General features: G+C 56.2%; 1 protein-coding gene across 1 annotated transcript in view; it reads left to right on the top strand.

Annotated features, from left to right (window-relative positions):
* LOC138392982 (nuclear pore membrane glycoprotein 210) overlaps positions 1-25698 on the top strand; it is a 108210-nt gene that overhangs the window by 73080 nt on the left and 9432 nt on the right. The window contains exons 21-33 of the mRNA XM_069483980.1: positions 8079-8207; positions 9281-9408; positions 9512-9647; positions 11179-11241; positions 11475-11654; positions 14115-14195; positions 14818-14949; positions 16082-16240; positions 18981-19072; positions 20706-20880; positions 22371-22546; positions 23801-24021; positions 25164-25300. Coding sequence (XP_069340081.1) covers positions 8079-8207; positions 9281-9408; positions 9512-9647; positions 11179-11241; positions 11475-11654; positions 14115-14195; positions 14818-14949; positions 16082-16240; positions 18981-19072; positions 20706-20880; positions 22371-22546; positions 23801-24021; positions 25164-25300 — 1809 coding nt within the window. The remainder of the gene's footprint in view (positions 1-8078; positions 8208-9280; positions 9409-9511; positions 9648-11178; positions 11242-11474; positions 11655-14114; positions 14196-14817; positions 14950-16081; positions 16241-18980; positions 19073-20705; positions 20881-22370; positions 22547-23800; positions 24022-25163; positions 25301-25698) is intronic.

Raw genomic sequence — 25698 nt, 5'->3', positions numbered from 1 at the left:
GTGGACGTGTTTTGTGTGAGCATATGTTTTCATTTCTGTTGGGTATATGCTGAGGAGTGGAATTGCTGGAGTCTTCTGGAAGCTCTATATTTAACTTTTTGAGGAACTGCCAGATTGTTTTCGTAAGTGGCAACACCATTTTTCATTCCCACCAGCAGTATATGAGGGCTCCAATTTCTTCACATCCTCATCAACACTTATTATTATGAGACCTTTTAAGCGTAGCCATCCTATGCTGAGATAGTAACTGGTATCTCCTTACCGTTTTGATTTGCATTTCCCTGATGGCTAATGATGTTGAGCATCTTGTCATGTGCTTTTTGGCCATTTGTATGTCTTCTTTAGACAAATATCTGTTCACATCCTTTGCCTATTTTTTGTCTTTTTATTAAGTTGTAGAAGTTTTTTATGTATTCTAGATACAAGTCCTTTATGAGATGTGATTTGCAAATATTTTCTCCCATTCTGTAGGTTGTCTTTTTACTTTCTTGGTATTGTCCTTTCAAGCACATACTAACGTATCTGTTTTTTCTATTGTTGCTTGTATTTTTGATATCATATCTGAGTGCATTGAAAATCTGAGGTCATGAAATTTTAACCTATGTTTTCTTCTAAGAGTTCCATAATTTTAGGTCTTACATTTTAGTCTTTGTTCCATTTTGAGTTAGCTTTGTTGGATGTGGGATTCCTGGTTGGCAGGGGCTGGAGGGTGTTTCGCACACTTTGAATGTGTTACCCTCCATTGTTTCTGATGGGAAGTCAGTCGTTAACAGGTTCCCTTGTAAATGCAGAGCCATTTTTCTCCTGCTGCTTTCAAGATTTTTTTGTAGTCTTTGGCTTTAAACATTGTGTAAACTGTGATTTAGTTTACAGAACCTCATCCAGTCAAGTTCAGGACCCTTTGAAGGGATAGTTTCTTAGGAAGTGTTTGAGATTTGTCCAGACTCCAGGAGAGTTCTGTTTGCATGTCTCTTTCATTTATCTCATTTGGATTCCACTGGGCTTCCTGGATGCGCAGATTAATGTCTTTCAAGAAATGCGGGAAGTCTTGAGCCATTATTGCTCTGAGGTTTGTTCAGCTCCTTTCCCTGTCTCCTCTCTTTATAGGTCTCCCTCTGAGCCCTGTGGGTGCACTTGGTGGTGTCCACGTCTCTCTGGGGCTCTGTTTTTCTTCAGGCTGTTTTCTCTCTGTTCTTCAGCTTGCATAATATCTGTCAGTCTGTCTTAAAGTTTGCCAATTCTTTCTTTCACTAGTTCAGATCTACTCTAGTGGCCCTCTAGTGAATGTTTGGTTTCAGTTACTCACTTTGCAACTTAAAAATTTCTATCGGTGTCTTTTTTCTAATTTCTGCCTCTTTCCTGATATTCTCTGTCTGATGTGGCAGGCCTAGCAGATCGTCCTTTACTGAACCGTTGTTTCCTCTTTGAACACAGTGATGATGGCCACTTGCGGGCTCTGGCGAATCTGACACCTGCTTGCTCTCCCAGGCAGCTTCTGTTGCCTGCCTTTTTTCTGGTGTATGGATCATACTTTCCTATTTCTTTTCATGTCTTCTAATGGCTTGTTGGAAACTGGGACATTTTAGATAATATATTGTAGAAACTTTGAGTACTGGTCCCTCGCCCCCACCCCAGCCCCAGAGCTTGTTGTTATTTGGTTGTTTACTTCTTTAGTGACTGGCCGCATTATTTTACTGAAGTCTGATACACACACACACACACTCTCACGCACGCAGCCCTGCCCACAGCATGCAGGGACGAAGCCTTGGTGTGCCTGTAGTCACCCTGGGAGGACAGTGGCTTTTGTGGGGTTTTCTTTGTCTCTTTACGTAAGAACCCAACAGCTGGCCCCGGTAAGTGAGGCTGACTGCTCTGTCGTCTTCGCTGATGCCCTGAGGCACAGCCTGGTCCAGTCACCTCAGGATCCTCTGAAGGATGGTTCCCAAAGGCGTTTAAGGTTTGTTTTGACCGCAGGAGGGCTCTTCCAATCTGTCTGTTTTTCCATTTCTTCCTGGAAAACTTGCCGGGCTCCAGTGCAGCCTGTGTCCCATGGCTGTTCCGCCCCTCCGGGTTGCCTTTCAGGGCCGCCCCCACTGGCTTTGATAGTGCTCTCAGGCTGGAACTTCTCCAGACTCGGGTGCGAATGAAGTCAGTTCCTGCGGGGAGGGAGGCAGTCACAGCTTTCTGTTTGAAGACTGCTTCCTTCCCAGGCCAAAACTTTGAGCCAGAACTATGGCACTGGGGCAGGCGGCAATGGTGTGCTTCTCTCTGGGTGACACCTGCACTTCAGGAGCTGAGCACTTGGTGAGTGGGGACGGCAGCCCCAGTATTCCCTGGCTGGCCGCTCCTCGCGTGGATCCCCACCCCGCCAGCCACGTATTGTCACTGGTGCGGCACCCAAGGTAGCGCCTCCATCCCACGAGTGGGGGCTGGGAGGAAGAAGGAAGGGAGCCCCCAACTCTCAGCCGCACTTGCCTGGGACTCAGCCTCAGGGACAGGTAGCTGGGGGCAGGATGAGAAAATCTGACATCCTGCCTCTCCTGGGAAGAAAATCCCCAGGCTGGGAGCTGGGGAGTGAGGGACAGCCTTGCCATCTTGGACGGGCCAGTCTGGAGCGGCTGCAGGGAGCGTGTGGGGCGTATTTCAGATACCGCAGACGCTCGTAGCTCCTCTCCAGTTGTAGCAGATTTTCTTGAGTAAATGTTTCTTCATTCACTGTATGCTCTTAAAATCATTGCAGAGATTTTAAATGGCTGTGTGTGTTTTTCCTAATTTCCACCGGTTTTGCTGGGGCGTGGGGTGTGGCTCTATGGACCGCCTCAACACTGTCTTGCCAGAACTGGAACCTCTAGCTGAGACTTGACGTGTCAGAATGGGGCCTTGTAAGACAAGAGCTTCTGACTTTTCCATAGAAAACAGAAATCTCCGTTTTTGTGTGAAACCCTCTCCTTTTTTAAACTTTTGGTTAATTTAGGTTTCTTTCTGCTTATTTTCTTGGGTGGTTTGTTGGTTTTGTTTCTTTAACCTTCCTCAGCGTTCAGCCTCGGTCTCCGCCGTCTTGTGGAGAGGGTGCTTCCTCCCAGCTCAGTCCCTCAGGAGGGTGAGGAAGTCGGGACGCTCCTGTTCCTCTCAGCGGCAGCTCTCAGCTGGCAGGACTGCTTGGGCTGGTCGCTGTAGACCAGAGCAAGAGAAGGCACTCCCCGCGCCCTGGGAGTGAGCACTCGCCCGAGCTTCCTCGTCCTCCACAGAAGAGAGGGCATCCCGCCACGCTCCCCCGCGTGAGACCCTGCACAGACCCTGTCAGACCCTGCACCTCGGAGTGAAAGCCTCACACCTTCAGGAATTCTGGCTGCTGGACATGTGCCTGGTTTTGCTTTACTTCTAGAAATTAGAAATGACTTCCCAGGTATCAAGAAGCGGGGAGTTCCAAGTTAGGAAACGCAGGCCCAGTGTCCGTGACATCCTGTTGTGCACGTTTACCTGGCACCCCGTGTTGTGCGTAAGCCCTGAGGGTGGGCCTGTGGCGAGAGAGACCTTCCATCCCAGGCCAAGAGCTCTTAGGAGTCAGCGATGGACTAGCTGCCTCTGTCGGTAGTGACCACCCTGTCTCTGGAGGTATTCAAGCAGAAGCTGGGATACTTATCTGAAAGACTCACAGTGGGATTCCAGCATCAGAGTCAAGTTTCCCCAGGAGACCATTGAGCCCCTGTTCAATCCTAAAATGCTGTGATTCTAGGATTACCTCCCTGCAGTTCTATGTACAGATGGTCACGCAGAGCGGTAGCATTCTCTCCCTGGGTTGTGGACTGGCCCCTGGTCTGGCTGTGTCTCATCCCTTACCGGGCTCTTGTTTGTGGGACAGAATGCCCCATTGCTGGCAGGACCCCAGGACAGGCCTGGCTCTATGGCAAGCAGCGTCCTGTGTGGCAGGCCCCCTGAGAATTGCTTTTTCCCCAGCACCCTGACTGACCCCTGGGGTTTCCGCTTCCCTTTCATGTCTGGCTTATGCCAAAGACTGTTGGAACTCCCAGTGGAAATTGGGCCCTGGTTCCTTCGACCTCGTCCGTGACCTGTGGGAGGAATTTTCTGCGCAGTGCTGACGGTGTGTGACAGGTCCTAGCAGCTCCTAGTGGATGGTTGCTTCTGAAGGAAGTCTGCACATTTCTTTGGCATTTTCCAGTTGCTAATTAGCCGCATTCTCATTTTCCTGAATCACAGAGACAGGAAAGCCCACAATGCTTCTTCAATTAGCTCATAGAAAAGGTTTCTTTCTTACTGTCGATCCACATTCGCGATGCACGAAAGGCCCGTGGGTGTGTGTCGGCTCCCGAGCCCTCCGGAAGACACCCTGGGGCCCACACAACAGAGCTCCCGTGGAGGCTTTTATGCCCACACAAGGCGCCACAGGCTGTGCAGGGCTGCGATGGATTCTGCCCACACAGCCCCAAAATGCTCTGGAGGGGCCTTTATTTCGTTTTCGGCTGGCTTGCACATGGGAGTGTTTGCCTGATTTAAACTCAGAGTTGGTTTCTTCTCAGCAATTCTTTACATTTCAAAATAAGTCCTCCGAGTGGATCCCGCGTGATTATCAGAGCAGGGGAAGGAGACTGCTGTGCGCAGAGCACTTGAGGCTTCTCGTGGACGCGTTCACTCCGCGGCGTCCGAGTGCCCGTGCCGTGCCAGGCGCTGTGCCGGGTGCTGGAGGTTGAGTGGGGAATGAGGCAGACAGGCCCTGCTCTTGTGAGCCGCGGCCGTGTGTGTCTCTCCGTCTCCTGGGTCCCTCGAAGTGCCGCTGGTCGTGGTGCAGTTGTGCTCCTGTGGAGGCGTGGCAGGAGCGAGGCGGGTGGTGGGTGACGGCTGCAGGGCTTGAAGTCAGGTGTGTCCTGCTCTCCCCTGAGACTGACCTGGGGATGGTGGTCCACGTCCCGAGCCTTCGCCTGTGGGCAGGTCCCAGGGCTGGCCGGCGTCCCTGCAGGAAGTCTCCTCCAGCGCTCATGCCACCACCCTTCTCGGTGCTTGTGATTTTCATGTGAGCTCGGGTCATCCCCTGCAGGCTGTGAGGGCAGGTCACTGGGGGCACAGACCCCCACGCTCGCGCATGGCACGGCCTGGCGCATCACAGGGCATTGATGGGCACGCTGCAGGAAATGGAGCTGATGTCTCTGGTGACAGTCAGAAATATTTATAGGGTCCCTACTCCTCTACACTCAGCACCTGTCAGGGGATAAGTCTGAAGTGTGATGGGGCCCCAGGAAGCTGGGGGGCGAGATGACGCAGCAGAACCTCGGGGCCTGGCGAGCGCCGGTGGACGTCTCGTTTGCAGTCCCCACGTGGGCAAAGCTGCCTCTGGCTCCACTTACAGCGTCTTAATGAGCAGTAATGTGTTTGTCATCTCCGAATCGATGACAGGACTTTCCCCTTGGCTCAGTGTTTGCTGACATGCTCAGGTGCCACCTTCAACGCTCAGAAATTAGACTCTGTTCTGGGCACGCATTGCTCCCACCTCCTTTGCCCACAGACGTTGTCCCGCGTGTCAGCCGGGAAGCAAGCGGGTCCCAGACGCTCGGAGAAGCAGTGTGGTGCGAGGGGAGGGGCGCGTGCCGTCTGGAGGTGGGACTGGGTGCAGGTCTCTGCTTTGCCGCCAGCAAGTGGCCAAGCCCCCGCCGTCCCCGACTCTCCAGAGTGGCTGCTGAGTGCTCGCCACGGCAGCATCGTGGGGCAGAGTGAGCTGGTGCGTGCCAGCCTGGGGGGCAGGCCAGGCCACGCGGCTCTGAGAAGGCAGCTTGGCGCCGTCACCACTGCTGTCACCTAGAAGGCAACTGGATGTCCGTCCTCTGGGAAATCGAGTGGAAGAGGAATTGATTTCCTCACCGTCATTTTATGTCTTTGTTTAAAATGTGCAAAATGGTCTTTTTGAAGGAGAGGAAAAACAGTAAAAGATAAAAAAAAAAAAAAAAAACACCCTCCCCTGCGTTGCCCTACGTGGGTTCCTCTGCAGGGGGTGTACCCTGTGACTTCTTCGCAGTGTGACGGACGTGCTGGCTCCTGACAGCAGTGACTTTTGCAGAAGTGTCAGGTCAGAACCTCCAATCGTGTTCTCAGAAAAGACTCTCATTTCTCTCTCTGATTTTTCAATTTGTGGGAAATGTAATAAGCCAGAGTGAATTGGTCCTGGCAAAACCAGAGACCTGACGGCCCCCAGACCCCACCCCTCAGCCCGTGTTTGACACCAGGCTCTCGTGGTGATGGCTGAGACCACGTGGGCCCTGCCCACAATTCCATGCTGGCCAGGAGAGGCATCAAGCCCCGTCCCCGGGAGGTGGAGGGTGTCTGACGAGGACCCTAAACTGGGAGTTAGGGCACCTGGTTCCATTCCCACTCTGCCCCTTCCAGGCTGTGTTCCCATGTTGTTATCTCAGCCTCAGTTTCCCCAGCTGTACATTGAAAGGGTTAGAGAAGAATCAGCAATGAGGGTATATGAGGTTTGCAAGCGTTTTTCAGAATTTCCAAATCAACTGGTTTCACTCTCCGTGAAGCCAAGCAGACAGATGCGCCAGGTTCCTGTACTTTGTGTAGAACCACTCAGAGTGGGACTGTGGAGCTAACCATGACACACACATGGGGGCTCGTCTGGCCAGACACTAGGCTCAGTCCCGAGGCTTCTGTAGGGCTGCGGACAGCCCGGGGTGGGGGGGGCGGGTGCGCTGAGCTGTGGTCCACATGGACTGCCCCAGTGGTCCCAGCCAGGGAAGTGAGCGCAGGTGATGGGGCAGACCTTCCTGGGGAAGAACGCCGGGGGAAGAAGAGTCCCAAGTCTTTAGGGTGGACTGTGAGGCCCTGAGGCGAGCAGGTGGGCACTAGCTGGCTTTGAGGATGAGAGAGGCCAGTGTGGCTGGAGCCTGAGGGTGGTGGGAGGTGTGGTGTTTGCGGAGACTGCAGTAGAGGCAGGGGCCAGGCCAGGCTTTATAGGGTGTGCAAAGGGTTTGGGCTCATTCTTGGAGCCCTGGGCATCCATCAAAGGGTTTGAACCTGGGTGTGATGTGATCACATTTGGATGCCTCCTCTGGGTCAGAAACCTGTTTTTTTAATCCATTATTGATACTGAAATTCTAGCTCTGTAGACACTGAAGTGCTTGCTGTAAACACAGCCCATGAAGGTGGAGGCAGGAGGCAGCCTGCAGGGCTCACCCTGTGCCCAGCTTCACAGCCCACCCAGGTGGCACACACACCTGAGCAGCGTGACAAGTGCGGCAAGTGCACCCTAAACAGACAGACGTCACACGTGTGAATGCCTGTCACCTGCAGCAGGAGAGGATGCTGATGATGCGGCTTGTCAGGGGGAGAGATTCTTTTGAAGGTGGATCCTAGAAAGTGGGTGGAGAGAAAAGGATTAAAAGGGGGGTGTCTTTGCAGTGGAAAGCCTAGAAAACACTGGCTCGGGTGTGTTCATTCACTCCCAACCTCTTGGGAGCTCACTGCTTCACACAAAGCTGGGGCTGTGGAGATGAACGAGACTCGGAGAGCTTGCCTGGGGTGACCTCTGGGTCTGTTCCCAGTTTCCGTGATTCTGTGCATTCCATGCGGATTTCGAAGTAAGAGCTGCTGTTGGAAAGCGGCCGCCTCGTATTCTGCCGGCCCCTGACACAGGGTGCTCTTCTATCACCAGGGCTGTGGCAGTGGGTGGCCAGCATGGGACGTGGCTTCCTGGGTTTGAATCCTCACTCTGCCTCCCAGTGACTGTGCCCCAAGGCTGCCGACTGGCCCCTCCAAACAGCTTCCACCTTCTTCTCTTTGTAGAATGTGCAAAGTTGAGGTGACAGCCCTCTGTGACCCGTTCCTGCACTAACGTTTTGCATCCCAGGCCCATCCCCCGGCTGGCAGCTGGGCTCATGAGGAAAGGTGGACAGGGCACTGTTTGGGACTTCCCTTGTCCACTACTTCACGTGTTGGCCCGGTAGGGCCCGGGCCATGGCGTCGTGGGGTGACAGTCTGCTGCGGGGGGTGAAGAGCTGCCCAAGGTTCTGGGAGCAGAGATGGGGCCCTGCAGCCCACGTGACCCAGCCCCTCTGACCTCGCAGGTTCACCCTTTGCTGCCGGGCACAGCGACCGTCATGATCCACGACTTGTGCCTTGCCTTCCTGGCCCCGGCAAAGGCCGTGGTTTACGTCTCGGACATCCAGGAGCTGTACGTCCGCGTGGTTGACAAGGTCAGTGGAAGCTTCGTGACGTGGGTCCTTCTCTGCTGATTCCTAGAAACTAGGAGCATGACATGGCTGCGGGAGGTGTCTTCCTCGTGGCCTTTGGTTTTTCTCCTGGTTTCTGTGTCCCTCCACCCCGTGGGTTCACAGTGCTGTCTCTTATCTCCTTCGTCCTGTGCGCATGATGCAGAGTGATCACTGGTGATGTATTTCTTCATCCCACTCGACATTTCTCCATGAGGCCGGGCACTAAATCCTGCTTGAAGTTGTGTCTAGAATAGCCTTGACTTGGGACTCCATGGCCTCTAGCTTGGGTAGGTTACTAACCAGCCAGGCACACACCTTGCTGAGCATGAATTTTCTCTCCAGAATACGTGGTTTAGATTCTCTGGAGTTTCAGTGGCAAATGAGTAAAGCTCACTAATGCTGAGTGCCATTGCAAAGATGAATCAACCACAGATCTAGGTTTTTCTTTCATATAAATAAGGAATTTTTATTTCTCTAAATATCCAAGGGAACTGAAACTAGGCTTCCAGAGGGTTGCTGTTAAGTCCCTATTTTCCTGAGTGGAAAGAAGGTTAGTAATTGAGAGTGGAATATTCAGGTGGCTTAGACTACCTAAAACACTGACATTCTCTGCCCTGACCTCAGATGGGCTCCTGTAATCTTATTTCCACTGCTAATTTACTGACTAGATTTCTGTTTCCTCACTAAGTATCCCTGACTCTCGTTTCCTAAAGTTCTTACTGTACTGTACATGGCCAGGTGGGAGCTATTCAGTCACTGTGCATTTATTGAACTCCTACTGTTTACCTGCTACTGTTCTAAACCGTGCCTCATCTCCCTGATAAGGTTGTTAGTTAGTTCTTTAAGAGTAGGGAGTGAGATTTATGCCGCTAGGAATCCCCAACCCCCCTGTATACAGTGAGTGCTTAACTTTCATTTGTTGATTAGCTCATAGTCCATAGTCCCAGGCCTGTGGGGTTGAGGCTGGTGGTGCTATCTCAGGAAGCTGTGGGGGACCAGAGGTGGTGGGATTGGTCTTCAGAGGCCCCTCTGAGCCCGCATCCCCCACTGTGTAGGTGGAGATTGGGAAGACAGTGAAGGCACACATCCGCGTGCTGGACTTTTACAAGAAGCCTTTCCTGGCCAAGTACTTCCCGTTCATGGACCTGAAGCTCCAAGCAGCCTCCCAGATCGTCACGTTGGTGTGAGTCCTCCCAGGAGTCAGACGAGGGCATCTTGGGGACAGCTGCAGCCTCTCCTATGGGTCTGTCTGGAAGGAGAAGTCCCAGCCACTCTCTCTGTTTCAGGGCCCTTGACGAAGCCCCCGACAACTACACTGCCACGTTCCTCGTCCACGGCGTGGCGATTGGCCAGACCAGTCTGACCGCAAGTGTGACTGATAAAGCCCGCCAGAGAATCAGCTCAGCCCCACAACAGATTGAAGTAAAACTGTTCCTTCTTACACCACTGGGATCAGCCCACTGGTGGGGGAGAGGGGTGTCTTTATTGTGACAGGCTGGGAATTTCAGCGACAGTCTAAGAACGTACCACGGAGAGGCTGTTGCTAAAATCTGTGCCCTGATGCAAGGCAGCCGTCGCCGGTGCAGGGATCCAGGAGGCAGCACAGTTAGATCGGTGGGACTGAGAGACTTGCCTTTCCTCTATGACATGGGGGGACCGTGTGGCTCAGAGAAGGGGCGTGCCTTGTCATGTGGCAAGGGGACAAACAGGAGCTGTTCCCAGAAAGCAGTGACTAGGCAGCAGCTTCAGTCGGATTAGGGCTCATGAGTGGAAGAACTCTTCCACCGTTGGTTCTGAGCCTTAGAACTTGGCACTTGGAGGCACCTGGAGGTTGTGGCACCTGTCACGGGCTCCGTGCGAGCAGAGGCACATCAGGGAAACTCCCGGGGTAGGCAGTGCCCAGATGCAGGGAGCTCTGAGGTCCCCGCACCATCTCAGTGTGTGATGTGGGGCTGTCTCGTGGTGTTGGGTTAGGGCAGGAGCCCCACAGCAGCCAGAGGTCACCAAGACTCCATGTGCAAGTCTGTCCAGCAGCAGCGGCAGGAAGCTGGCCGCCGCCTGCATCCTCCCTGGGCCTGGGCTGGCGAGCTCCACTAATCTGTGTTCCACAGCTGGCGGGTGCAGTTTGTGCCTCCAGACAGATGTGCACCTTTCTTCTCCTGGTGATGAGGAATTCATTTCTGCCTATAAATAGCACAGCCCCACAGAGACTAACCCTCCCACACTAAGCAGCGTCTTGGCCGACTCATGCATTCACCCACCTACAAGCGCTTCTAAGCTCCTGCCAAACGGGGACTTGCGAGGCAGTGCTGGGGAGTGGGTGGGGCTTTGTCCCGCTCCAGGGACGGGGGCCCTAGCATCCCTGGTCTCTGCCCCGGCTTGTCTTTGCCCCCGGAGCCCCTTGTTTCTCATCTGACAAACTTTGAGAGCACTGAGGTAGAGAACTACCCTAAGGCATTGTTTCAGTAGAAATTAGGAGAAATGTAGAGAAAGATGCAACCCAGGAGCCAGGGAACCCTGACGCCAGTGGATGGCAAGCTTCCTGGAGGACTCGTGAGAACACAGAGTGTGGGACCCACCTCTGGCTCTGCAGGTCTAGGGTGGGCTGGAGGATCTGCATTTCTGACTCGTCCCCAGGCAGTGCTGCTGCTGCCAGTCAGGGACCACAGCCGAGAACTGCGGCTTAAAGACATGACTCATGAATAAAAGGTCCTGTTTCCGTGGGGTTTAGCGTTTGGTGCAATGAAGCATGGTTACAGACAGAACACACCCCAGAGAACCGCAGAGCCTCGGCCAATGGGGTGGGATGCAGGCCCCGCCAGTCACTCTTCCCAGAGGAGTGATGTTTGTAGACCATGTTTTCCTCTCGTGAAAAATGTGAAGTGTGAGTTATGCTCGGCCAGTGTGAACTTGGAGCACAACAGTCCTTTCTGTCTTGTGTGTCCTGTCCCAGGTCTTTCCCCCATTCAGGTTGATACCCAGGAAGGTGACGCTGCTTATCGGGGCCACGATGCAGGTGAGAGCCAAGAGGCCACACGTCCTTCCCCATCACCAGCCTGGGCCAGGCCCCAGCAAGGCCACTGCCTGCTGCCCTGGCTCCAGGTGTCCCACCTCGATGGTCTCTGTCCTGGCGTGACATCACACAGGCTGACGTGCCAGCCTGTGGCATTGGTGCCCTCGCTGTCCTTGGGAGAGGCACGGGCTACCGGCCCAGCAGATACTGACAAGCCTCTGCTTCTCCTCCCTCAGGTCACCTCCGAGGGCGGCCCCCAGCCTCAGTCCAACATCCTTTTCTCCATCAGCAATGAGAGTGTTGCGCTGGTGAGCAGTGCCGGGCTGGTGCGGGGGCTCGCCGTTGGCAACGCCACCGTGTCTGGGCTCGTGCAGGCAGTAGACGTGGAGACTGGCAAGGTGGTCATCGTCTCTCAGGTAACAGATGCACCGTTGGAAACTGGTGCTGGCCGAATGCTCCCCTGGGGGGCCCTGGCGGTGGGCATACTGCTTCCCAGGGCAGCTGGATTCCGTGTGGGCGGCTGTGACTGGGATGAAGCCCTCTTTCCTGGGTTTGGGCTCTGCCTCCCGAGAGCACTCTCCACGGGTCCTGGTTCTGCCCTCTGGGTCTGCAGTCCCTGCCTGGTGCCCCTGTCCGGACAGCCCTGTGGACGTGGGAGTACCCAGACCCCTGAGGTTGCTCTCCTCCAGGCCGAGTCTCCCTGCCCTTCCAGCTGCTCCTAGGGGACACAATCTCCAGCCTCCATCCAGGGACATTCAGGGTATGATGATGGCAGACACTGCTCTGAACACCTTATATTCATCTCCTTTAGCTGTCGTGGCTCCGTTGTGCACTTTCCTGCTATCCCTGTTTGCAGGAGAGGAGCCTAAGGTACTAAGCCGGTGGCCCCTGGCCACCATGTGGCAGTTCTGAGACTTGGCTAGAGCCCTGGGCTCCAGAGCTCTCAGTCCTTTTGTTGGTTCATTCGAAGCAGGGCTTGAGGATGTGCTGATGGAAGAGGATGGGGTGTGTGGTTGGCCGCGAGGCACATTTTGGTTGCAGCGTGTCTGCAGAAGTGTGCTCTGTGAGGGTGGGTCCTTGGAAACCCAGCAGTACTTCAGACCCGTGTTTGTATTTCCAGGAGAGAGAAAGAACCTGAGTCGCCCACTAGCATCTTTTGCTCTGTCAGAGGTTAAGTTCTCTTTGTGGGGTGGGGGCTTCTTGTCCGCTCTTTTTGGTTGGCGGTGGAGTGGCAGGCTGAGTCAGGCGAGTCTTCTCCTTGGGAGGGTCTCCCGGCCCCTTCGGTGGGACTTCAAGCAGGTGACAGTATCTGGAGAGTCTAACAACTTCCCTTCCTTCTAGGAGGGTCCACTTGGATCCTCTAGAAAGGAGGTGGGAGATCATTTCCACCTGGCCAAGGCTCAGAGCCAAAACGAGGACCTTTGGATGCTCCCTTTCCCACAGTGACCTGCAGAAGCACCGCAGGGAAGGCTGCTCTAGGGTCCCCCCACAGCTACGCCAGGAACCTGGTCTGTAGGCAGAGCACTCTGTCCTGCGATGTGACTGAGCAAGTTCCTGCCAGCGCTCAGCCGTCCTGTGCCTCCTCCAGAATTAGGCCCCGGGAGCATTCCCTGCGCTGCTGTGATCTCAGAGCTTCTAAGCACAGCGCCTGGGGGAGCTGGAGAGCATGTGCCCTGGTGGGGCCTGAGCCAGTCCTTGTTCTCGGAGACTGGCTTTGATCCAACGTGGAGTTTGTCCATTTACTCCTTTTTCCAGCGTGTTTAGTGCCTGCCTCCAAGTATTCTGTTAAGCCACACAGTCTTTCTGAATCAAGAGGCGGATGCCCTGATCCTGTGTGTGGATTCTGTAAAGACAAAAAGAAAGTGCTGGGACTGTACGAGCCTGTCCTGGGGACCCTGCAGGGTTCGGATGGGCATCCTGGAGCAGGCAGCTGAAAGGGCAGCTGGCTAGAAGTTCAGTCACACGGGTGCATGGCCCTGCCTTTCCCTCCTGGCCGATCACCTCCTCCTAGTCTGACTTTGCTGGGCCCCTCCCTTTCTGGGCCCCCCATCTGGCAGGTTGGAAGAGGTGCTGGGGAAAGGGCCTGGTGGTCATCGGCAAATGGAGGGGCTGTGCCACCGGCCCCATCTGAGACGTCTTCTGGAACGCCAGCAGGCTGGGTCTTGCCCTGAGAGCCACGTGGCCATTCCAGTCCTGTCTAATCCAGGTCACAGGATCGGTACCCCAAGGCCACGGAGTGGGCCAAGACTGGCAGGAGGAGACTGAGGAATGAGAAGGATGAAGCAAGGAGGGGGATGAATGCTTATCGAGCCCAAATCACAATGCTCAGAAGATGGCTAAGCACACATCAGATGGGCATGGGGGTTTTAGTAGCCTTGGGTTCCACGTGGGTAGACAGTGCAGTGCAGAAGCCAGAGTGACTCGCTGAAGTTGAGAGTGAAGGAGGTGTGAGGTCTGCTCTGAGAAGACTCTGCCAGGCCCCTACATTCATCCTTGTCCCCTGCTCAGTCAGAGAGACCCCCAGGCTGGGTGTGAGTTTGAGAGGGTCTGGAGACCTGTCCTGTGAGCGCTGCTCAGCCCGGGGAAGAGCAGACCCCGTTCCTGGCCCAAGTCTGCAGTGCTGACCTGGAGTAGCTGGAATAGATAGGTCTGCAGGCTCAGAGAACCAGGCTGGGGGTCCTGGGGTGTGTCGGAGAGGCAGTGGCTGGCCCACATGGGACGAGCCACCCGCAAAGCCAGGCCTCCTTGGGCAGAGGAGCGTGGTGCTGGGCATCCTGAGGGTGTCTTCTAGCCCCTTTTCCTGGGAGGGGTCCCTTCCTAAAGCACCCCTCGGTGTCCTTTGCCCAGCAGGCCTGAGCCCCACGCTCTTTTCCTAGGATCTCGTGGAGGTGGAGGTGGTGCTGCTCCAGGCAGTGAGGATCCGCGCCCCCATCACGCGGATGAGGACAGGGACCCAGGTGAGGCAGGAACTTCCCAAGCCCCTCCTGCCTATGCTCTCTGAGCAGCCTGTTGGGAGATCTTGGGCTCTGAATCCTGGTTCCAAAAGAGCTACAGCATGAACACTGTTCCTTGAGGAAGAGGACTTCACGCCCCCCTCATCTGCTCACTGGCCCCCCTCTCGCTCCACTTCCTGCCCCACGTGAGGCAGACACCCTCTGTCACTCTCCAGCACAAAGCTTCTCTTATTATGCATTGCATCATTCATCCCCTGAGTTCCACGTTTGCACAGTCACCCACCAATGCTTACTCTCTGCTAGACTGTCACCTGCCCACACCTAGAATAGCTGCGGGCGCCTGACAGGAGCACATGCATGTAGGGCACCTACTCTACTACGTGCTGTCTGCTTGTTCATCCATTTGCTGTTTGCTACGGTCCCATGAAGGTGGTGTCAGACCATTTCCACGTCACAGATGAGCAAGTGAACACACAGAAAGTGTAAGACTCATGCCCAAGGTCACGCTAGTGAGTGGTGGCCCTTGGAGTTGGCTGGGCAGCCTGGCTCAGCACCTGGTTTTGCCTTTTGCTGGCTTTCCTGGTACTGGAACCCAGTGGTCAAGGGGCCTCCCTTCTCCCCGCAGATGCCTGTCTATGTCACCGGGATCACCAACCATCAGAACCCTTTCTCCTTTGGCAATGCCGTGCCCGGCCTGACCTTCCACTGGTCTGTCACCAAGCGGGATATCCTGGACCTCCGAGGGCGACACCACGAGGTAACCACCTGCCCAGAGCCCATTGGGCCAGCACCCCGAGGGACAGGGAGGGTTCCTGTCACAGGGTCTGCCAGGAGGCCCCCACCTTCGCACCCAGCAGGGTCCTGGCCCCTCCAGCCCTCCCCGCAAGCTCATTGGGCCTCCCTTCGCCCAGGTGCTAACCGCCAGAGATGGAGTTGGCAGGTAAGTCTGCTAACAGAGGAGGCAACAAAATCAGCAGCCTTGAGAGAAGTCACGAAAGTCCTAGAAGGTCACAGGGTCTCCTCTGTAGGGACCCGCTTTCTGAGATGACAATGCCTGACAGCCCTGGGGTTTCCTCCTGTTCCATGGCGGAGGCTAAGCCCCCCTTCCCTTGGCCCTGCACGGGGGCTCCTGGCTGCACATGAGATCTCAGAGGGGAAGGTGCTGTAGAGAACCATCTACACCCCTCTGTGTGTTAACTGAAGCCAGATGGGAAGGGCCTTGCCTAGGGTTGCCCAACAGGCCAGTGGGGAAGCGGGACTGGGCACTGGCCACTGGGACTCCAGGCCGCAGTCCCATGTGGGCAGTGGCACGTGGGACCCAGGTGGAGGGTGGGCTGGAGGCTACTTCCTGCCTCATCCGGGGCAGTGAGAATGGAGGCCTGGGGGGAGGGGCCCAGGCATGAGGATGGGGTCTCCTAAAGGCTGCCTGAAGCTCGCCTAGTGTGGGACGGATGCCTCCCCCAACCCAGTGGTAAGAGGGTCTTATTCCCAGTCCCAGGGCTTCCCCAGATGGCTCGCATGGAACCAGGGCAGTGTGACGTCACTAGCAGAGATGCAATAACAAAACAGGCTCTGCGGGGACATGTTGCAAAGGCCAGCATCCCCCTAGTGATCTTCATGCATGAAAGACTGAGACCTCCTGCTCTGAAGACCGCTGGGTCCCGTGGGTTGACCCAGCAATTTCCAAATACACTCAGCCGGGGTGACTGCCATCTACAGCCCTGGGGGCAGCAGACCCGACCCAGGCAGGAAGGCGGCAGCCTTTGTGAACAGACAGGCAGCCATCAGGACCCGAGGTGGGGGAATGTGGGGCTGCTGTCCAGCTCTGCCTTTTGGGGATGCAGTCGCCCAGGCCTTTTCCCTGAAAACACATTTGCTGTCGTTCCCAGGTGTCGATCCGGCTCCCGTCACAGTACAACTTTGCCATGAACGTGCTGGGCAGGGTGAAAGGCCGAACTGGGCTGAGGGTGGTGGTCAAGGCTCTGGACCCCACGGCTGGGCAGCTGCGTGGCCTCGCCAAGGAGCTGTCTGATGAGATCCAGATCCAGGTCAGGGCAGGTGCACAGCGGCCGTGTGGGAGCAGGAGAACAAGTGCCAGCAGCCCAGGGGCCCTCCCTGGGGTCCCACCGGGACTGGGCCAGGTCTGGGTGCCGGGAGATCTGGCCCTAAGGAGCTCTCAGTCCGCTGGGGGTGACAGACAAACTCATCGCAGTGTGGTGGGTGTTGGGGCGCACAGGTGCTTTGGGAGCCCCGAGGCGGGGCTGACCTGACCAAAGGCTCCCAGAGGAGTGACGTCTCAGGATGGGCCTCCACACACTCGCACAAGCACCTGTTCTTCCTAGTTAACAACACCAAGTACGTCCTGGGCGTAACATAGTAACAAAGACAGGGCTTTGCAACTTCCAAATTCTGTGACCTCTGTTGGGTCACTGAACAGCTCGGTGCCTCAGTTTCCCTACCTGACAGCAGATTGAGTTTGAATATATCAGGGACTAGAGAAGCTGCATCCAGCCCGCAGATATGTTTTATTTGGCTCACTCAGGCCTTTGAAACAACTTTTATTTGTTGCCAACACTTAAAAATAGGAAGATTCTATCTGCCTGTCTGATAGGCAGCTACTCCTGGAGATCTGGCATTTGCCCCAGGGCAAAATCAGCGGGAGAGAGAAGCAGCCTCCCCTTTATTTAGAGCTGTGCTCTCCGTTTTTCCACAGGCCGCACCACACCCTGTTGTCTCCCTGACAGCGATGTCTACTATCAGTTGCCATTTACCATAGTGCTCGCACTATTGCCTTGCTGATAAGTTAACAGGAAAATGGGAAATAGCCTATAACTTTGCCTCCATCTAAAGACAGAGGACAAAGAATACATGTTTTAAGAAAAACAGAAGGAAACCTGTTGTGAATGTGTTTACTGTGCAGTGAGTGCCTCTGAGTCAAAGTGAGTGAGGCTGCCTCACTCTCGAAGTCACACGCTGGCAGAAGGTGATACCTGAGTCCACCGTGCCTCACCTGACACCACAACCCACCTGGCTCCCAAGCCTGTTTCTCATTCCCTGTGGAGGAAGTGCTGCCCCTCGCATCATGTCACGTGAACCCCACAGCTCTTTGAAACAGGCCTGGCAAGCACTATTAGTTGTGTTTCTGTCTTGTTGTTTTTTGAGACCGGGTCTGGCTCTGTTGCCTGGGCTAGAGTGCAGTGGCATCGTCAGAGCTTGCTGCAACCTCAAACTCCTGGGCTGCAGCAATCCTCCGGCCTCAGCCTCCCGAGTAGCTGGGACTATAGGCTTGCGCCACCACGCCCACCTAATTTTTAAATTTTTTTGTAGAGACTGGGTCTCACCATGTTGTCCAGACTGCTCTTAAATTCCTGGTCTCATGTGATCCTCCCACCTCGGCCTCCTAAAGCACTGGGACTCCAGGCGTGAGCCTCGGGCACCTGGCCGCAATTATTAGGCTTAGGCCCATCTTGCAGATGAAGAAATCTAGGCTGCTGTAGATAGAACACAGGGGTGTTGGGAGGGAGGGGAGACAGGCCGGTCTCCTCTTAGAAAATCACCTGTCCAGGCCGGGCGCGGTGGCTCACGCCTGTAATCCTAGCACTCTGGGAGGCCGAGGCGGGTGGATTGCTCAAGGTCAGGAGTTCGAGACCAGCCTGAGCGAGACCCCGTCTCTACTAAAAATAGAAAGACATTATATGGACACCTAAAAAAATCTATATAGAAAAAATTAGCCGGGCATAGTGGCGCATGCCTGTAGTCCCAGCTACTCGGGAGGCTGAGGCAGTAGGATCGCTTGAGCCCAGGAGTTTGAGGTTGCTGTGAGCTAAGCTGACGCCACGGCACTCACTCTAGCCTGGGCAACAAAGTGAGACTCTGTCTCAAAAAAAAAAAAAAAAAAAAAAAAAGAAAATCACCCGTCCGTTCAGATGGCATTAGACACCGGCCCAGGGCTCAGGCCCTTAGGGGAGTCCTCCTGGACTTATCAGAAGCCAGTGGGGAGCTCTAGCCACAGCTTCACCTGCCCAGCAGGTGACTGCCCCTGAGCCAGGCTGGGAGGCCACAGAAGCCAGCTGCCCTAGGAGCTTAGACAAGGGGATTTAGCGGGTGAGCTCACCAGGAGCCTCGCAGAGAAGGGGTCTGGAGTTCCCGGGTAAGTGCTGCCACCGTGGACTCCAGGAGCCAGCGAGGGCCTCGGAGCACCTGGGAGTGCTGGGCTCCGATCTGTCGTTGTGAGGTTTAACATCGGCTGCACTGAGGTCATGGCACACCCGTGCGTGTGGGCCGTGTGGGTCCTGCAAGAGTGTGACAGGACAGAGGGAGCCAGATAGGGCCAAGGCGGTGGGAGGGGTTGTTCTGAGACGGCGGCAGTGAGGAGCAGGGTATCTCTGTGAGAGAAAGGAGAGTGTAGGTGGCGCCTTCCCCAGGCTCAGTCGTGGCAGAGCGACACCTGGGCGAGGCCCTGGGCGCTGTAGTTCTGCGTGCTGCCCCGAGCACAGGGCCTGGCAGGTGAGGCTCTCTCTAACTGGGAATGGGGCAGAGGCCTGCGTTAGGCTCCCTGGAGCAGCTCCCATCGCGGTGCACAGACGTGAGCCCGCCTGCCTTTGTCATCACTCCTGGGGCCTCTTGTGAAGGTCAGCCCTTCCCCTCATGTCGCCAGCCACCTGGCAGGTGGGGAGGCTCCCTTCCTCTTGTCTCTCCCCCTGGCTCCCACTGCTAGGAGAGAAGCAGACACCTGGCCTGGACGAGACTACCGGGCACACAGGAAGTGAACCCCGCCCTCTCTTCCAGGTGTTTGACAAGCTGGTGCTGCTCAACCCCGGAATAGAAGCAGAACAAATCTTAATGGCACCCAGCTCATTTATGAAGCTCCAGACGAACAGGTGTGTGGCTCGGCTCTCGCGCTCCGCAGGGCTGTGACGCTGCGCTTGCGTCCAGCAGCGCACGTGCCGCAGTTGTCGGGAGCCGTGGGGGCTTTACGGGAATCGTCGGTGACGCACGTGGAGAGGGGTGGCCTCTGTGTCCTCCCTTCACTGTGGACCCCTCTGCTCCTCCACCGTCCTCCAATCCGTGCCGGGGGCGCCTTTTTCCTTCCTGTGGCCTAGAAGTGTTTTCATGCTAGCTACGGAAATTCAGTATTAAAAGGGCCTAAAATACTGGCTGGGAAGTGTTAAATTTTCCAAACGCCGCCCCTGTGTTTTCAACTTTTGCCACTGGAAGTGCAGTCCGTGACCCAGCAGAGCCAGCGTCACCCAGGGGACGGAAATGCAGGTCCCCGCCCCACCGCACAGCTGCGCAGGGGAAGCTGTGCCCGACAGTGTCCCCGGGCGATGGGTGCACGGCACCGTCTGGGAAGCGCGGTGTTAAGGCGGGTCAGCAAACGTTATTCCTGCAGTTGGTTCAAAGGCGCTGCCTTTCCTCAGGACGACTTGCATTTGATGGCAGCTGCACAGTGGAGGGCTGTAGAGGCCACAGGAGCACTGACACATTGCGTGACACACACACACAGCGGTCATTCAGCCCAAAGTAACTAAGTGCCAGGCTCCGGGCACACGGTGGTTTGTGACAAGGGGTGCCCTGCAGGAGGGGAGCGTGAGAAGCGCTGCAAGAGAGCGAGGTGTGGTGTTTAAGCCAGAGCCCAGAGCAGGCTGCTCCCGTGAGGATGTAGTGGGGACATTCCAGATGGAGCAGCCGGAACTAGAGGTCTGAAGGCCGGAGAGCGGCTCCTCGGGCTAAGCGGAGGGGGTTGGTGGGGGGAGCAAGTCGAGGCGGAGGCCATACCGCTTGCTTACACTTGTCCAGAGAGGGTGTGTGGGGCTTGGCCAGAGAGAGGGGGGAGGGGGCCGGCCCTGGGAGCTGGAGGCCTTTCCTCCTTGTGTTTCTTTATAGTATTCACGAACGTGTAAAAGGATATCAACATACTGCGTGATTTGTCTCCCACCCAAGCACAGCAGCAGTGGTTTATAAACCCCCCTCTTAGGGAGTGGCCTATTGTTACCCTAATGAGCTCCCTTTTCACACCTGGGGACACCGAGTCCCAGAGAGGGGACACGATGTGCACACTGCCCTTGGCACGAGTGCTGGGCCTGGCCTTGGCTTCCGTTGACTCAAACCCCGTCCTCTCTCCGGTATCCCCGGCTGCCTGGATTCCGGAAACGTAAAACAATGTGCCACAGAAACAGTCTTTGACAACAAAGGTGCCACGTCGCTGAGGAAAGAAACTCCGCCCTCACAGTCCCTCCTTCCCTGCTGGGCACCCGCAGCAGGTGCTTGTGTCCAAACCATGAGAAGCCGCGCTGTCCTGGGACCGGTGGTTTCCGAATGACTCTTCCCTGGGTGACGGACCAGGCTGCAGAGAGCTGACGGCACGTGGTCCTGAGGCCCCGCGTGGCCGAGATTGGGCTTTCTTCCTCTCGCAGGAGCGACAGGGAACCACAGACTGCTGGGTCTTCTGGCCGTGTACCCGGGCTCCTCACCGTCGCCATCTGTAAAACAGGTTTGTTTCATTTTCTGTAGGGATGGGGCGGCCTCTCTGAGCTACCGTGTCCTGGATGGGCCCGAGAAGGTTCCTGTCGTGCACATTGATGAGAAGGGCTTCCTGGTGTCAGGGTCTGTGATGGGGACGTCCACAATTGAAGTGACTGCACAAGAGCCTTTTGGGACCAACCAAACCATCATTGTTGGCGTCAAGGTAGGATCATGTTTTCCCCATTTTTAGCAATAAGAACAGTGGCACTGAGGTGATATTTCCTCCCTCTCAGGTGTTAAAGTGAATACGTTCACCTTCCAGCTGAGAAATCTGAGATAGCAACTTATGTAAGAATAACTCAGGGGCAAAGATCTTAGATAGATAAAAATCCACAGCATCCTCTGGCCAACAGGGGCGAAGATCTTTGGAGATCATTGATTCCAAGTACCTTGTCCTATGGATGGGGAAACTGAGGCCCAGTGAGGGCCACGATTGGCCTGAGGTCACAGAGCTGGGATTGGCACCGCGGCTTCCTGAGCGGTGCACCGGGGCTCCGCCCGCCGTGCCTGGCCGCTGACACCACCTCGATGGGGAGCCCCTGCCCTGGGCCAGCCCCGCGCCTGGGACACGGTCAGTTCTGAAGAGCATCCAATGATGTGCTTGAGCCTTGCCGTGCAAGTCACGACATCCAGTACTTGACGTTCAGTGCAGCTTTGAAAGTGAGGTGGTCCGTTTTACAGACAAGGAAATTGAGGCTCACAGTGGGACTGACTTGCTCCAGGTCACAGAGGCGTTGAGAGCCAGAGTCTGCCTGGCTCGGGGTTGTGTCCTCCCGTCACATCAGGGCACTCCCCTCTGCTTTCTGTGCTCTGAGGGTCAGGCCTCCCCCGTGGGTGTTCCTGGCTCAGGGCCTGGGCTTTGTCCTGAGTGGAATCTTCTTTCCGTGTCTCACTGTTGCCACTTTTTGAAGTCTAGATGACAGAAGGTGAAAGCCCACTCAAATCTCCAGGCTCTGCCTGGGTCCCAGGCCTGTTCCATTAGTGAATTTCTTTTTGGTTCAAGGTGGGTGCCTGGCAGGACCACCCTCCACCCTAAGCTAGTTTTAAGTGACTGACAGGTCATCCTATTTCAACAAATATGCATTGAGCACTTGTTGTATACCGGATTCTAGACCACTTTGTCAAAGAAATTTGTACTTTTGGGGCTTTTTGGCCACATTAGATTTCTGCCTGGAATCAGAGAACCAAGGCTGCTGTTTATGGAGCTCGGGTTCTTTGGGCTCCAGAAACCCACATTTTCCTCCTTCCCCGGTCACTGTAGGCACGTGACGGCCTGTGCCATCTAAGAGGGTGTTGCTGCTGCTTTAAATGCCTGAAAGACAGGTCCTCTGTGGAAACTGGACATGAGCAGCGGGGGGCCCTTTTTTGCGATTTGAATAATCTCATTTTTCCAGGCTGTGGATTTTGACTCTCCGGGGTGGGTTTTCCTGCAGTGAGGCCCACGGTGTCGGGAGATGGGAACCTCGTCACTAGGCTGGGCCACTCTGGGGAGCGAGGACTTTCCTCTTCTTGTGAGCCCTAAGTCAGTCCAGTCCCCAGCTGCTCCTGAGATGGGGGCCTGTCGGCTGCAAGGGTCTCCTCCTCGGGAGGTGGGTTCCCGGGAGCCAGTCCCCAGGGCTGAGGCATCATTGCACACCCACTGTTGTCCCCCAGGTGTCTCCTGTGTCCTATCTGAGGTTTTCCATGAGCCCCGTCCTGCACACCCAGAACAAGGAGGCTCTGGCAGCCCTGCCTTTGGGGACGACTGTGACCTTCACGGTGCACTTCCATGACAACTCTGGAGATACCTTCCACGCCCACAGCTCCGTCCTCAGCTTCGCCACTAACAGGTTGGGTCTGGGCGATGCTTATTTCCCCTACAAAGGCCTGTCTGCGAGGTACTCGGACCTAACAGATAGCGGCCACTGGAGGTGGCCCAGAGAAGCTAGTGCCGTGGAAGGACAGTGGTTATCACTGTGCTCGGTTTCCAAAAGAAGGGGCCCGCCACGCCGTGCAGAGTCACAGAGGGGGACCCTAGGGCGCTGCAGCCCAGCTCAGAGAAGACACAATGAGCATGGGTCCCAAGAGAAAGGAGCAGGGTGTGGGGCGGGGCTCCAGGGAATGCTCCCTGAGAGCCAGAAGATCATGCCCAGGTGTTGGTGACCCTCCCAGCCCGGGCTTCCCACGGGCCCTGCAACAGATGAGTTTCAGGGACAGGTGTTAGGGGCGTTGCCTTTTGGGAAGAACCGGGCTTTGGTGTCGGGCCTCCTGCTGGCCCCTACTCTGCCCTTTGTGGGGCCTGTGAGCTTGGGCAAGGCAGGTCACCTCCCAAGCCTGTTTCCACACCTGTCATGTGGGGAATGTGGCCTAGTCCCCAGGCCTTCAACTGAGGGGTGGTCGTGAGGGGCTGTGGCATCTGCAGAGCTCTGTGTTGGCAGTGTTGGCCTCTGTCAGCCTGGGGCAGAGGCAGGCTCCTTGGTGCACTGCACAAGTCCCTCTGCCCTCTTGCGGCAGGAGCCCCTCCTGGAGACCCAGTCAGACTCAGGGTCAGAAGGCGAGGGGAGGCAGGGGAGACAGCCAGAGACCCCGATCCTCACCCACCCAGTGAGCCGATGCTGACAGCATGTGCCGCACGCCAGGCACCGAGCCAGGTGCTTCACCCCTGCCGCCCTCGCTCACGCTCACGCCAGGCCTGCGGCACAGGAACGTCCCACTCCCATGTCACAGTGGAGGACACGGGCACAGCCTGTCATTTGTCCCTGTTACACAGCCAGGTGCGGCCTGTGCCTTCCTAGCATGTCTGCTTCCCTGCTGGGAAGAGGCCGGGACACTCTCTGTGGAGCACCTGGGCTCGGGCAGCTGGAATGTGGGGGTGGCGATGCCAGCAGTCCCAGCCGAGGGCTGCGGGCTCCGTCTGGGCAGGCGAGCGAGGGTCCAGCTTGCTCTGCCTGCCTGGGGGTCCTCGGTGACCTTGAGGTGGAGCAGCATCTGGTACCTCAGCTGGCAGAAAGTGTTGCTCAGCTGAGGAGCCAGACTGTCCATCTCCTGCTGGAACTGGGGCTTCTTTCTGGGGACTGAGAGCCCCCTCTTTCCCCTGTGCCTAGAGATGACTTTGTGCAGATTGGGAAGGGCCCCGCCAACAACACCTGCGTCGTCCGCACGGTCTGCATGGGCCTGACGCTGCTCCGAGTGTGGGACACGGAGCACCTGGGCCTCTCCGACTTCGTCCCCTTGCCGGTCCTGCAGGCCATCTCCCCAGAGCTGTCCGGAGCCGTGGTGGTGGGGGACGTCCTCTGTCTGGGCACCGTTCTGGTCAGCCCGGAAGGTAAGGGGCATCCTGACCCAGGGAAACCTGGGATGTGATTGGCAGGTGCAGGTGGGTGGGGCCCTGGGCATGTGTGCAGGGTCCCTGCAGGATGCTCCAAAGTGGCGCTTGGGAAGCTGCTGCCCGAGGGCCAAGTCCAGCGTGCTGCCTGATTTTGCAAGGAAATTGTTGTTGGAACCCCGTGTGCCCGTTCATCTGTGTGTTGTCAGTGGCTGTTTCCATCCCGCCGCTGCCAGGCTGAGCAGCAGCGGCAGAGTCATACGGGCTGCATGGGGCAAAATACTTATCATCCGGCCCTTTGCAGAAAACACGTGCCAGCCCTGGGCTAGAACAGCACCGCGCGGTAGGATTTCCTGCTCTGGCGGAAGGTCCTCCATCTACCCTGTGTGACTCAGTAGCCTCCAGCCAGCGAGCACATGGGATGTGGCCAACGTAACTGAGGAACTGGATTTGCTATTTCCGTTAATCCCTCGGTGGTTGGCTGCCAGCTTGCACAGCACAGGCGAGGAGACTTAAGCAAAGGACACTGGGCCAGTTTAGTGGCTTCCAAATTTTGGCCACTCCTGTGCCATCCGTCCATCCGATGATTTACTTTGTTTTCAAACCGGCGCCACTCTTTTTACCTCATTAGGTTTATTTGAAAAGGAAATGAAATACTACCTTTAAAGACAAACAAACACAATTTTCCATAAATAGAATGTGGTTGTCGAGTCTTTTTATTGTATATATTGTGTAACGTGATTGACTTTTAGCTCAGAAGTGCTGTGTAGTGCCAGCTCTGAGCCTGACACCTACTGTCTGTTTGCTAAAAAGGAAGTGATGGGGGGCAGCCCTGCAGAGGGCAGGGCGTGGCGGCAGCGCCCAGACCAACCCAGGGCGGGAGCCAGGCACAGCTTCCCGCCAGAGGGCAAGACAGTCCAACAGGGAGGAGCTGGGGAGGGGAATTAGGGCCACAGCCATGCAGGGGGCAGGTGTGGGCAGTAAGAGAGCAGCAGCGGGGGCTCTCTCCTCAGGCGGGTGAGTGAGCCCCCCGGGTGTGAGGCCAGGGAGGGGGAGGCTGGCCCGGCCATCCAGGCGAGCAGGGCTTTGTCTGGAGTGTCCGGACATGGGAACGGTGGTGATACTCAGGGCTTTCCCCCCAGGCCTCTCAGGAACCTGGAGCTCCTCGGCCCACAGCATCCTCCACGTGGACCCCAAGACTGGCGTGGCTGTGGCCCGGGATGCGGGATCTGTGACGGTCTACTACGAGGTCGCCGGGCACCTGAGGACATACAAGGAGGTGGGTTTCAGGGCAGCCGAGCTCATGTGGCTCAGTGGCCTGTGAGGTGGGGCTGACGCTCTCAGAGGATTGTGATTACCTCTTCTTTAGGAAAACGCCCGTGATTCCCATTTGTTTAAGAAAGAAACCCAGCGCTGTCTCGGGTTGGAGTTTGGGATCGGCCACCCACTCTCTAAGCGGTGGGGACAAGTTCCCTTTTCATCCCTGGCCTCCGTGCCCGTGTGCATAAGGCTCCGACGATGAGAGGTGACCTCAGAGGGTTGGTTCCAGCTCCTACGTGCTTGGGTCAGGCAGCCCCAGCGTGGGCGCTTCTGGGGAACCAGGGCCGTGGCTGGGGCAGCAGAGCGACTCCCTTCACCAGCAAGGGGGACCCTCCCCCGGCTAGTCCCGTTTGGAGT

This window comes from Eulemur rufifrons, chromosome 10 (assembly GCF_041146395.1).
Source record: "Eulemur rufifrons isolate Redbay chromosome 10, OSU_ERuf_1, whole genome shotgun sequence".
Lineage (NCBI taxonomy): Eukaryota > Metazoa > Chordata > Mammalia > Primates > Lemuridae > Eulemur > Eulemur rufifrons.
Note: the sequence above shows the minus strand (reverse complement) of the source record. Positions and strands in the feature narration are given on the sequence as shown.